Source organism: Bos mutus, chromosome 18 (genome assembly GCF_027580195.1).
Source record: "Bos mutus isolate GX-2022 chromosome 18, NWIPB_WYAK_1.1, whole genome shotgun sequence".
In the NCBI taxonomy this organism is placed as follows: Eukaryota; Metazoa; Chordata; class Mammalia; order Artiodactyla; family Bovidae; genus Bos; species Bos mutus.
Genome location: NC_091634.1, coordinates 22725197 through 22739690, shown reverse-complemented (window position 1 = coordinate 22739690; position 14494 = coordinate 22725197). Strand labels below are relative to the sequence as shown.

General features: G+C 39.2%; 1 protein-coding gene across 1 annotated transcript in view; it reads left to right on the top strand.

Annotated features, from left to right (window-relative positions):
• Window positions 1-14494, top strand: part of HYDIN (HYDIN axonemal central pair apparatus protein) — a 339548-nt gene that overhangs the window by 47090 nt on the left and 277964 nt on the right. The window contains 1 exon segment of the mRNA XM_070388036.1: window positions 6731-6930. Within this exon segment, the coding sequence (XP_070244137.1) occupies window positions 6731-6930 (200 nt within the window).

The following is a 14494-nucleotide window of genomic DNA, read 5'->3' as shown; positions in this document are numbered from 1 at the left end:
CCTTTGTTGACAAAGTAATTTCTCTGCTTTTTAAAATGCTGTCTAGGTTGGTCATAACTTTCCTTCCAAGGAGTAAGTGTCTTTTAATTTCATGGCTGCAGTCACCATCTGCAGTGATTTTGAAGCCCCCCAAAATAAAATCTGCCACTGTTTCCACTGTTTCCCCATCTAATTGCCATGAAGTGATGGGACCAGATGACATGATCTTAGTTTTCTGAATGTTGAGTGTTAAGCCAACATTTTCGCTCTCCTCTTTCACTTTCATCAAAGGCTCTTTAATTCTTCACTTTCTGACATAAGAGTGATGTCCCCTGCATATCTGAGGTTATTGATATTTCTCCCAGCAATCTTGATTCCAGCTTGTGCTTCATCCAGCCCAGCGTTTCTCATGATATACTCTGCATATAAGTTAAATAAGTAGGGTGACAATATACAGCCTTGACGTACTCCTTTTCCTGTTTGGAACCAGTCTGTTGTTCCATGTCCAGTTCTAACTGTTGCTTCCTGACCTGCATACAGGTTTCTCAAGAGGCAAGTCAGGTGGTGTGGTATTCCCATCTCTTTCAAAATTTTCCACAGTTTGTTGTGATCTACACAGTCAAAGGCTTTGGCATAGTCAATAAAGCAGAAATAGATGTTTTTCTGGAACTTTCTTGCTTTTTTGATGATCCAGTGGATGTTGGCAATTTGATCTCTGGTTCCTCTGCCTTTTCTGAAACCAGCTTGAATATCTGGAAGTTCACAATTCACGTATTGCTGAAGCCTGGCTTGGAGAATTTTGAGTGTTATTTTCCTAGCGTGTGAGATGAGTGCAGTTGTGTGGTAGTTTGAGCATTCTTTGTCATTGCCTTTCTTTGGGATTGGATTGAATACTGACCTTTTCCAGTCCTGTGGCCACTGCTGAGTTTTCCAAATTTGTTGATGTATTGAGTGCAGCACTTTCACAACATCATCTTTTAGGATTTGAAGTAGCTCAACTGGAATTCCATCACCTCCACTAGCTTTGTTCATAGTGATGCTTCCTAAAGCCCACTTGACTTCACATTCCAGGATGTCTGGCTCTAGGTGAGTGATCACACCATCATGATTATCTGGGTCATGAAGATCTTTTTTGTATAGTTCTTATGTGTGTTCTTGCCACCTCTTCTTAATATCTTCTGCTTCTGTTAGGTCCATACCATTTCTGTCCTTTATTGAGTCCATATTTGCATGAAATGTTCCCTTGATATCTCTAATTTTCTTGAAGAGATCTCTAGTCTTTCCTATTCTATTGTTTTCCTCTATTTCTTTGCATTGATCTCTGAGGAAGGCTTTCTTATCTCTCCTTGCTATTCTTTGGAACTCTGCATTCAAATGGGTGTATCTTTCCTTTTCTCCTTTGCTTTTCACCTCTCTTCTTTTCACAGCTATTTGTAGGGCCTCCTCAGACAGCCATTTTGCTTTTTTGCATTTCTTTTTCTTGGGGATGGTCTTGATCCCTAATAACCTATAATGGAAAATAACCTGAAAAATAATATGTGTGTATATGTATAACTGAATCACCTTGCTGTGCACCTGAAATATTGTAAGTCAACTGTACTTCAATAAAATCAATTTATTATGAAAAACATAAGTAATCCACTGTGCCCAAAGCTATTAAGAATAGAATAAAGCAAGGATGTAGACTTAGCCTTTGGGTTTGGCAAAGTCATTAGTGACCTCGGTGAGAACAGTTTCTGTGGAATGTTGGGTACAGAAGCCTGATGTGGTGGGTAGAAGAAAGAATGGAAAATGAAGAGGTGGTGATATTGAGTATAATAACACTGTTGAGGAGTTTTGCTATAAAGAGTAATTGGAAAATGGGGCAGTAGCTAGAGGTGGGTGTTGAAATTGAGGGTTGTTTATTTAATATTTAAGGTGAGGCTACTTAAGCATTGTTATAAGCTGATGTTTGCATAAGCGATTTAAGCATTGTTATAAGCTGATGTTTATTTAAGCAATTTAAGCGTTGTTATAAGCTGTGAATATTCCGTGAAGAGGGAAAATTGCTGCTTCGGGAAAATCCTGAGGTGAGTAAAAAGGTTGATCTAGTATTGGAGGCAAGAAGTTGGTCTTAGATAAGAACAGGAGTGAAGGCAGAGTATATGGACTTAGACACAGGTAGACTGGTAGATTTAACGTAACTTAGCAAAAAAGCTCAAGAGGATATTAATTACCTTAAATGGATGATTTGTATATGAATCATGAGGTAACCACATTATTGTTATATACTAATGATAAAAGTGATCAAAATAAATTTGAAATTCCTTGGGTGTCTTCACAAGCCAAAGGTCAGAGGTTATTCCCTTTTAATAGATGGAAAAGTGTAGGTGCCCCTAAGAAGCTGAGACCTCAGCTACATCATATGAAGAGTCAAGAGTGATAGAGAATAAGGCTCATGAGACCTGATTAGTCTTGTTTTTAAACTGATTTGGACTTGAGAACTGATTCTTCCCTTTAGAAAGGTGAATTTCAGATAGAGAATATACTATAAAGTAGTTTTAAGTGGATAGGAAATTTATAATGTTTTTCAAGGACAGTGATTATTAGATGTGCTGAGTCCTAATCATACCTGGTTTTACTGTGTTAGTCCTTCCACCTCAAGTTTAGGAGTGGAGAAAAGGCAGAAAGAGGATTGCAAGGGCTTAACCACGGGCTGAGCTCACTCTTGAATGCCTGGGGAGTTGTTTGCTGCCGTAGGAGACATCATTTTTCTTTGCCTAAGACATTAAAGGACAGAATTATTGTCACATTTGCTTTCTGTCATGGAGCTAATATAAAATCAAGATTCATTTTTTCCACTTCTCAGAGTCAAATCTGCCACTTTTGTATTCCACTGCATTTTTTTTTTTTTTTTTTAAGTTTGGAGGATAGGCATGTTGGAAGGGAGGCTAATGGACAAAAAACTGGATTGGAAATTTCGTCTGGAGACCATTTAGCATTTTTAGGATGTAAAGTAATTCATGACTAAGTCTCTCATAGTAGAGGAGAAAGAGTGAGGAATAAATATTTTGGCTCTGAATGGTGACCTGGTTGCTCTGAATTTAAGTACAGTGGAAGGAAGTACATCAGCTAAAGCAGTTGCTTAGCTTGCAGGCTGACAAATCCTCCCAAGTCACAACACATGGATTAATTTTAAGCCAATAGAGCAATATATAATTGTATATTATATAATCTAATATAGTCATCTTAAATATAGAACTTTAGCGATTAGAATACATTTTTAAGGAGTTGTGTGAAGAATTCCTTCATATTCTTTTATGTGACTTGATTATGAAAAAGTATATAATTCTGATAAAATTTCAAATCTTCCTCATTGGGAAATTTGAAAAGATTTGAACACATCCCTGTGAATATTTCGACTAGCTACACTATTTTCAGCTGTCTTCAATTCCTTATAGAACAAGACAGAGAATTATGTAAATATAAAAAACATTACTTGCGGATCACCTCTCTTCATGGATTCAGCAGCATCTTTTGTTCTCTCTGTCAAAGCCTCAGTTAATAATATTAAGTTTCCACATATGCCAGCAGCTTCCAGTTTCTAATTCCCAACAAAACCTTTGCTTGCTGGGTTTGATCTCCTAAGAAAAAGTGAAAACAGTACTTATCTCTTTAGGATTCTGATGTAATCAGACTAGACTGTTTCATTGTTGAATTCTGTGGAGTGTTCTAGGATCAAGTATGCTTCATGGGACTTGTACTTCCTTATATCTGAATGGCATAATTTTTGAGCCTGCTCTTACTGTGCAGAAACCAAAACCAATGGAGGAACTAAGAGTCCAGTTCATGAAATTCATGAAATCTAAATAAATGCCATGAATCCTGCCCACTAATTTTCATGACTTGCTCCTACCTTGGGACCTTCATGTTTGCAACTCCCCTCGCCAGGAGCACTGCATTTCTAGACCTTGCGTGACTGGATGTTTTCTTGTTCAGGTCTCCATTCAGAGGTCACGTCCTCAGGGAGGCCTTCTTGGCTGTTCTAACCTAAAGCAGCCCCTTCCTGTATTGTCATTTCACCATTTAACTTTCTTTGAAGTCCGTGTTGTTTTCCAAAATGATCCTGTTCTATCATTATCATCATTAATCACCAGGATTACCATTATTATCCTAACAAGAGTAGAAATTGAGTTTTTCCTACATGCCTTGTGCAAATCATTGTGTTTTATGCAACATTTTTGTAATGACAACTAACGTTCATTGAATACTTGCTACTCACCAAGCACTAGGCTAAGCATTTATTGTACTAAGCCGGGTCAGTGTCATCTCTTGCTTGGACTGCTGCAGTGGCTTCCTAACTGGCCACCCTTTTTTCCTCTTAGCCTCCTTACGGTTCGTTGCCTGCATAGCAGCTGGTCATTCTTCTAAAACAAGTCAGGTGCATCATGATCAGCTTTCAGCATCATTCATGTTTTTGGAGAGGGTAGGGTCAGGTCAGGATGGCAGAGTAGAGGTAGTGAGACCTAATTGTGGTCTAGATATATTTTGAAGGTCAGTCCTATATGTTTACTAAGAAATTGAGAAATAGAGCAATCAAGGATGTCTCATGCCAAAATATTAAATCCAGGCCTCTGGAAGGATGTAGATGCCAGTACCGAGATGGGGAGGCAGTAAAGGGACAGATTTAAAGTGGAAAGAAGGTCATGATCAGGACCTCAGTCAGCATTGTGGAGCTCTTGTGGGCATGAGAAAAGGCTGCTCCTGTAGACTGATTCAGTAGGCACTGCCAGAGTGAACTGGATTTCAGGCCCCATTCTTTCCCTTGGCAGGGTCTCTCTGTGTACAGTTGTAGGCAATGGCATTAGTCAGGGACTTTGCTCTGGGCCATGGTAAGTTTGTAGCCATTGAGATGCTGATTGGGCTGCTGGGTGTGAGTTTGGAGTTCAGGGAGGCAGAGAGACTGCAGATTTAAGGCTGTGTCGTCCATGGGGTCAGGAAGAGTTGGACACGACTGAGTGACTTCACTTTCACTTTTCACTTTCATGCACTGGAGAAGGAAATGGCAACCCACTCCCATTCTTGCCTGGAGAATCCCAGGGACGGGGGAGCCTGATGGGCTGCCGTCTATGGGGTCGCACAGAGTCGGACAAGACTGAAGTGACTTAGCAGCAGCAGCAGTAGCAGCATGAGACCACTCCTAGCTGTTTTATCTTTATATGTTTTTATATATTTGTGTATGTATTACATTGTACATTAGATATGCCTTATTCACTCATTCATTGTCTCCGCCATCACTGTGTAAGCTCAAGGTGATCCATGTCTGTGTTTACTACTCAGTTGTTCACCCAGACCCAGCTCAGTGCCTGGCACCTGAACACTGATTCACATGGTTGGATGAATAGACTAATTGAGAGTACCACTGCTTTCTACTTGTCCTGTGGGTTTCATGAAACTGAGTGCATGGCCTTAAGGTCTAATTGTCAGTTTGTCAGACATTCCCGTTTTCTGCTCAGTACTTCAAGTCCAAAGAGGTTTGAAAACCCTCACCACTGAAAACCATTTGTTATGTGATTACCAAAAGGAAACTTGAGTTCCAAGAGGCCATAATGCTTAATCAGGATTGTCTTGCAGCCAAAAACACATGCTAAAATGCTGGGGAAACTTGAAGGAAAATGATCCTGGTTTAGATAGAAAATTCCTTTCACGGTGATTCTGAGCTTCTGGCCTATTCTTGAGGGGACTGTTAACACTTCACTTTCACGTTTAGGTTTGCTTGTTGGTGAGGGTTTACTTTTAACTTTGGTGCATTGAGGGTAAGAATTCCAATTTTATGAGAGGAGGTAAAGGGTGACTTGATTCAGTACTTCTGTCGCATTTATGCATTTAAACTTAAGACAGGGGAAGATAGATGCCCAAGACCTCAGCATTTTTATTTGGAATGGTCATTAATAGCTTTGCACATGAGGTGAGGTTTGAAATGGCTCTGTGTTCTTATCTATTGTTATATAATGACAGACCACTCCCAAATTCAAGTATTAAGGCTCATAAGACTGTTGTTTACCTAAACTTGATGGGACCCACTCATGAGTTGAGTAAGCAACTACTTAACTTGGCTGGGCTGTCTCACATATCTGGTGCCTCAGTCTGGTCTAGCATGGCCCTGGCTGGGATAACTGGGCTGCCATCTTGCAGTAGGCTAGACCAGACTTACTTACATGGCATGATTTCAAGAGCTAGACCGGAAATGCCCAAAACTTCTTGAGGCTTTAGCCTGGACCTGGCATAGCATACCTTCTACCAAATTCCATTGGTTAGAACACAGTTGAAGAAATAGACTCCACTCATGATGGAGAAGCTGTACAGTCATATTGCAAGAGTATGGTTAGAGACCATTAATTGGAGCTATCAGTCTAATAGATGGCTTGAAGGATCAGTTGGTAGGGTTTAGAAGGAGGACATGAAGTTACTGGTGTGAACCTCCTCTGGTCTGAAGAAGAATGCACCTCAACTATCCTGCATCCCACCTCCCTAATGTCTGAGAAACACAAGAAGTATAAGCTTCTCTATTGGCTTGTAGGTTTTAATTAATCTCATTGAATTTTAATTAATCGCATTGAAAGTACATCTTTCTTGAGAAGGTTTCATAAAATATATACATACACATAGACTACACTGTTTTCCAAGATGCTTGGCATACAGCCATATTTCTTGTAGTTATCTTGATCATGTTGGTGTTTTCACAAGTAATGATTGTCTCCTTCTCTTGTAGGATTATGCCCATATGTTGACCTGTGTTACTGAAAGAGAAAAGTTTATTGTGCCCATCAAAGCTAGAGGTGCACGAGCCATCATAGATTTTCCTGACAAGCTGAATTTTTCCACATGCCCTGTCAAATACAGCACTCAGAAGATCCTGCTGGTACGAAACATTGGCAACAAAGATTCTGTATTTCACATCAAAACTCATAGGTATGCATTCCTTCAGCTCTTGGTTTTGATTGATTCTAGCTAAGTCTAGTCCACACATGTAATTTCCCAGAGTAGCAGTCAAGATGCAACTGCTTATTACAATCTTCAGTTGCAAGGATGGGAGACCTCCTTGATATGGGGCGGACTTCCTCTTCATCCCATGAGAAAACCAAAATTCAAGATTACCTATTTGGGTAAGGTGGTTTTCTGAAATTCTGGATAAGAGACTGAGCAATAGAGAGATTGTCTAACTTGCTCAAGAGCACACAGCTAGTAAGTGAAGGTGTTCAGTGTTAATCTGATTATTTATTTGGTAGCTACAGTGTAGTAGACAGTGAGACAGTACTAATATGGCCTTCAAGGACCTCTCTTATAAGGCAGGAAAGAACAGTTGTTATGGGACATGAAAATGCTGGCTGATTAGCAGGACCATAATAAGAATGGCCAGCTTGGGAAGACAGGAGACAGAAGGTCAAGTTCTTTTCTATGGCTTTTTGAAAAATAGTGCAGATCCTGGGCTGAATCATGAATTCATTTTCATAAGGGCTTTATCTGTGGAATCCTTTGCTAGTTTAAGGATACATCTCTTCAGAAAGGATTAGCATTTACTTCTGCCTGGTTACCAAAGGTTAGACCACATAGACTGCCTTTCTGGGAATTTCTTGGCTTAGGGTTTCCTGGACTGAGCATGCGTGTCCAAACCCCAAACCTGTAGAAGACACGTGTCCAATATGAATTCCCTAGAGTCCCTCTTTCCCTCCCTCGGAACCAAGATAGACATTTTTCCTTGTGCTAATGTTTTGGTAGCCTTTGACGTTTTTCAGGTTTAAATGGGGATTTTGTTACCAGTCCCCCTGACTTCACCATCCCAAGACCTTTTCTCCTGCTTTAGCAGGGCTGTTAAAACCCAGGTTTCAAGGGCTCAGTAGCCTACTGCTCTGGTTCTTATTTTCCTGAGGATTTGAATCCTATGGATTTGCCTTTTCTTTCTTTTTTTTTTTTTACACGCTTAGCTACACATTTACATAAGTTATTTTTTTTTATCCAGACTTCCTAGGTATTTTCTGGTGGGAGAGTTTTCGGGTTACTTGGTCTGCTATGTTATAAGTAGCAGGGATGCCATAATATATGTTGAGGCACATCCCACAGGAGGGAATTCATGCTTATTCTTACATGTGTCCCAGGAGCATCACTATCTGTAAACCAGTTCGTGTAGATTCAAGTTTCTGTCTGGCATCATTTGTTCCTGGCTGAAATCTACTTTAATATTTCTTGTAGCACAAATCTAGTAGATATTCTATCAGTTTTTGTCTACCTGAAGAAAAAGCATATTGTCTTCATTTTTGAAAGGTTTTTTCTCTATAGAATTGTGAATTCTGTATACATTTGATGAATATAGAATTATATATACATTTTTTAGTACTGGAAAGATGTCACTTTATTGGCTTTTGGCTTACATTTTTCTAATGAGATTTTAGAGATTTCTAGCTTTGTTCATCTATAGGTCTATAGGTAATTATATCTTTTTCTTGGGCTACCGTCAAGATTTCTGAAGATATTTGTTTTTTAGCAGTTTAAATGTGATGAATCTAGGTGTGGATTTTGTTTTTGGTTATTTTTTGTTTTAAGAATTTTATTTTGCTTTTATTTTATTTTTTTTTTTAATCCTGCATGACATTCTCTGAGCTTCTTGGATCTTTCACTATTTTTGGAAAATATCAGCTATTATCTCTTCAAATATGTCTTTTGCTTTTGCTCTATCCTCTTTCATCATTTCTTCTGCTTGTAGGAATGCTCTGTCTGCCACAGGTGAACTCCTTGGCACATGTCTCATCTTAATTAGGAGCAGGGCATTGCCCATTTTTGTTTGCCTGCAATGTCAGCTCTCTTATGGGTTTGAGAAAAATTGTGATTTTGTGGTTTATCTGGTTTTTTTCATTGTTAGGGTTGGAGAAGCACTCTTTCAAGCTTTCTTCCTCCTGGGTGGAAGCAGGACTCTGACCCACTTTAGATAATCAGTCAGCAGAAGCAAAGGAAAAACTCTTGTAAATCAGTGTGTGTTCATATTGTCAAAGTACTTATAAAGCTTTTGTTTGCATTTTGTGATGAGACTCATATTTTGATTGAAGGGAAGGGAGCAAGTTGTTCAACTGGCTCACTGTCACTTAGAAAGAACCAATCTCTTTACATTAAGAAAAAAAGACTGTTCATAACTGCCATCCATAATACACGTTAAAAACTTCCTGTTACATTGATATTGTTCCAGTGAAAGAAAGAATCCACATAAGGTGGAAAAACAAACACAGGCAGCATATCTCCCTGAATTGTTTGGCTGAATCTTCAAAACTACACATAAATGGCAATACATTCATATAAAGTAAAATGAAATCACAGAGTTAATAGTATGAATTTGCAGGAAAAGATCTAAAACTTTTGTATCCATACAACTGAAAGTGAGTCATAATGTAGAAGCACTTCTAAGGTAAAATGTGAGCTAACTCAAGGACTAGCCAGGAATCATAATGACATTAGAAATTCATAGTCCCACATTTTAATTTTACAGATGAAAGAAGTAAGGTCTGAGAAGGAAAATGACTTATTCAAGTTCTCCCAGTAAGTTAATAATAAAACTTGGATTAAAAACCAACATGGGCCAGTTCTGGCCTTGTTTACCTTAAGATCCATTCCTCACCCTTCCAGACTTTGCTCAGCATCAGTGTTGGGCTGTATTAGCCCCCCTAGCCTGCACACCTGCTGGATGCCAGCTGTGTTTGTCCAGGAGGTGGGAACTAGAAGGAGGTTGGAGAGTGGGAAGAAGTCACAGTATTTCTCTTTCTCCCTCTCTGACTTCAGTAGAGTCCCCAGCAAGCAGGTGCATCTCCTCTACCATTCTAGTTCCTGTCAGACAGACCTGCCATGGTTCTAACTTCCACCTGGTCCCCAGGATCTGCTAACACTTCCTCCTCTCCTTTTGTCTCCAGCCCATGATGGAAGTGGCTTACTGCTGTTACCAATCCCTGAGCTAGTTTGCCATCTTAAGTTGGGCTTTTCATAGCTTTCATCTTCTATGTAATCAAACCTTTCAGTTGAATTTCCTGTTCATTTTTGTTTTCCTGTGTAGATTCTGTACCAAATGGTACTTTTATGTTCTTTCCTCTAAATGTGTGTATTCCAACCATAATGTCAATTCTGTGAGTTACTTCCAAATCCTTCCAATAAATCCCCTTTCTGTCTAAGTTAGCCAGAATTGGTTTCTGAGGAATGCAGCTGATTTTGTGGTCACATTGTATTAAATCTGAATGTCTGGGGAGATCCCCTGATGACTATCCTAAAAAACATGTAGGTGATTATGTTGCCCAGGCAGGGCTGAGGACCCCTCTTTCATTGACAACATGGTTGTCAACAGACATAGTGGAGCAGTAATAGTTTGGGAAGTCAAAAAGTCTTGCTTCTTTTATGGTCATTATACAGTTAGAAATATCTCTCAGGAAATTGTTTTTAAAAAGCAGATCATATTATTTTCATTGAAATAATAGTTTAATTAATGGCCAAGTTTATAAATAGGTTCATATAAATAACAAAAAATAAAACTCTCTTTATGTGTCTGTTGCTCCCATTAGAATATGAGCTTCTCAAATGCAAGGATTTTATCTCTTTTCATTTGTATGTCCCCAGCATCTAGAAAGTGTCTAGAATAAATAAGTGCTCAATAAATGTTTATAGGATGCCTAACCAACAGTATATCACAACAACAGAGCTACAACTATAAACCTCTACAATAATTTAAAATAAAAAACATGCTCCAAGTACAATAAAAGAGGCATAATGTTTTTTTACACTATAAAAGGAGCCTCAATGTGCTGTAAAATATACAGAGAACACAAACAATAACTTATCAACTTTATTACAGATTTGACCTAAAACTCTTGTAGGTACCAGAATAACTTTGACTATTAAAGTAGGATTAATTTTGGAAGGTGAAATAGAAAGAATGAAGAAGCAATTTCAAAATCTAAAACCTCAATTTAGGAATCAATTAATAAGATTCTCTAAAGGAAAAAAATACTAATTTTATACTGAGTGTTTAATATAATACAACCAATATTTAGTCTTCTGCTAAAATATTGAATCATTTGGATGGGATCATTTTAGTTCTTACAAGCAGTTCATAGTGAATTGAACAAAAACACAAAATCTTTCTCATGGCTCATGATTTTTCACAAACCTGAATTCCCTCCCTGATCAAGTATGCAGTATTAATGAGGATGTGGTATCAAAACCAGACATTCTGGTAGACAGAGCCAGCCTTATACCCTGGAGGAACAGCACCTTTTACCTCTTTGTAAGATCATTTTCTGGTACTTGGTATTCTCTAGCCTTTTCAGACTGTCTGCCTTTAGTAAAATGAAGTACAGAATCAAATTATAGACATGTTTGAGCACCAGAACTTAACACACTGTCTCCAATTAATGTCTGATTTATTGAGGAAGCTTAGGCAGCTCTAAGTAGCGATGGCTCTCCCAGGTGACTTTCTAACCACTGAAGAAATTTAGTGTAATATAAGCCCAACAATTAGCACAAAAAGGAAGAAACTGTTACCACTCTTTAGAATTAGAATTTCTAGAGGTCCTAAGAAGAGTCCCTTTGTCCACAGAAAATTAACTTAGGTTCTGTAATGTAATACTGATTCATTCCAGAACTGTTATTTTGCTACTGAGAAATGATTGAAAAGAAAATGAAAACACAGTGTAGGAAGAAAAATATTAGGAACTAGGGAAGCAGAGATAGAAGAAAATACTACAGTGTTTTTCTCAAAGCCAGGAAGCTGGGGCCAGTTCTTGATTCTTTCTGAGCCTTTAAGAAAGGAAAGAACTTTAAAGACAGTAAGACTCGCCTTCATCTCCCATCAAGTAGAAATTCTTGAGATACCAGAAGTCTGCTCCTTCTGTATTCCACCAAAATGGTAGAAAGATTAAGTAAAAATTAGATATATTTTAAATTTCCCTTTAAAAGTTGATTATAATTCAATTCAACATGTTTTGAGAGGCTCTTATGAGTGAATAGCTGTGCATGGGCTGGTGAGAGACACAAAGATAAATCTAACCAGGTGGTCTCCACGTTCAGGGATAGTTTGGGGAGATAGGGAGAACTTGAACTTGATGGCAGGCTTCCATCCCTGCTGTACCACTCACTAGTTGGGTAGCTTTGGGCCAGTTGCATGTGCTTTTAGAGCAAACATTTCTCATGTCTAAAGTGCAAATAACAGGACCTGCTTTCTCAAGGTTTTTGAGAACTAAAAGAATTGACATATATGAAATGCCTACTGTAGTATCCAGCGTAGAATACATGCTCTTGAAATTTTGTTTACTTTCTCTTTCCTTTCAAAAGTCTCTAGCTATTGAGAGAGACAGGCATGAAAACTTATTATAGTACAAAGTAAAAAGTAAAAATAAAGTTACAGCTTCCCCTGAGAGGAAGGAGACTTTATTAATAAGAGGAAGAATCTGAAAAGATTCAATTTAAGAGGTAACAGAGTGTGGGCTCTGATGGGTGACTTTGGAAAGGAGTATGATGGGGAAAACAGTGAATGTTCTTACACAACTCAAGCAGTTCTGGAATGTGTAGGTAGGTGTAGACAGTGTAGGCACTGTCTGGCTGGAAGGAAGAGGAGATGCAGTGCTGGGGAGGGTTATGGGTGAAGAGACTAAAGCCCTCCCATCCTGTGCGCCCCAGCCTGATGGGAAATGTGACAGGTATACAGGACATTTGGACAGATGTATCTTTTTGATGTGGAGAAGGCAATGGCACCCCACTCCAGTACTCTTGCCTGGAGAATCCCATGGACGGAGGAGCCTGGTAGGCTACAGTCCATGGGGTCGCTAAGAGTCGGACACGACTGAGCGACTTCACTTTCATTTTTCACTTTCATGCATTGGAGAAGGAAATGGCAACCCACTCCAGTATTCTTGTCTGGAGAATCCCAGGGACAGAGGAGCCTGTTGGGCTGCCATCTATGGGGTCGCACAGAGTCGGACACGACTGACGTGACTTAGCAGCAGCAGTAGCATCTGTTTCATGAGAAAGCCAAAACTGGTTGGAAACAGATTTCTTGGGACTTTAAATGTCCCAAGACTTTAAAGTTGAGTTGAGTAACTTACCCAAACTCATGACTGATGAGTAAACTCATGACTCATGAGTTTGGGTAAGTTGAGTAACTTACCCAAACTCATGACTGATCTGGGTTTTGAATTTATTCAGTTGACTCCAGGCTAGTAAAACTACTACCTTATGGTGCCCCTACAGCAGTGCCTGGAGCTCATCGGAGGAGGATTGGTGCTGAAGGTACAGGAAAAGGACAGATAATGGAATGGGAAATTAGTGAAAGAAAAGGGCAATCCAAGTAGAGAACACCAGAGAAAATTAACAGTTGTCCATGGTAGGAAGCACTTGAGATCTGCAATGATAATCTGAGGTACCACCAAGTGCTACCCAGACTGTAAGCTCCATACCCTCAAAGAAGAAAGGTTAGGTTTTCTGAAATTAATTTCATTATAAGGGAAGATTTTAAGGAATGAAGACTCTAAAAATGCTTGCATTGAAGTAAATAATCAGAAACAGCTTAGCCTGCCAGATACATTGTCCAGCACATTACTTTGAAAAACAAGCAATTTAAAGAAGTGAAATGGACCATGGAAAGAATTAAATGAGCTGGGTCTCCTGTTTAAAAGGAAGAGCTCTGTAAGTTATTTAAGGTACATCACGATCAGATCCACCTTCTCTCTCTGCTCCTTTCCAGGGCAATTAAACTCAATTATTTCCTGTTCCCAGATCTACCCTGCCTCCTCATAAGGTCTCCTTGCCTAAATTCTATTTTCAAGAGACAGATGTCCCCTTTCCAAATGCTCTCCATCCTTTTCCAGCTTACTCTCACCCAGGAGGCTGACCTGTTTGAGAGGTCAGTAGGCTCCTATGCCTTTGGCTTTTGGTTGGGGTCAGTCAGTGGGAGCCCCAGCAGGCAATCTGACAAAGGATATGAGGTCAAGACACTTTTCACCCTAGAGTCTTACGTGTGAGGCCCCCTGGAATGACTGTAACTCTTGACTAAAGCCCTTGGAGCCTTCTCATAGGCCACCGGTGGGTTTCCAAAACCACTCCTCCTTCTTGGCTCTTTGGGTATTTGTGCTCTTTGGTAAGCGTTCTACTGTTAATAATCCTGGGTGATCGCATCGTCTCTTGTAGTTTCCCTATATCCCTTCACCCTTTTATTATAAATAGACCCTTTGTTAAACTGCACTCATCTCATCCTCATGCAATTGTGTGATCACTTTCCTTTTGAGACTTTGATATGGTTTTTCCATTGTGACACCTTCTCTTCTCTGAACTCTTCCCAAAACTTGGTTTTTATCTCTTTGAAGGTACTGTTCTTTTGCAAATTACAGTATTTGCATACGTGTTATAAGTCCATCCTTCACTGGAATCAGTCAGTGAATGTTCAAAGAATGGCTAAATGGCAAGGATACAAACAAGACTATTATGCACCATTTAAGTTTTTCTTACATTTGTT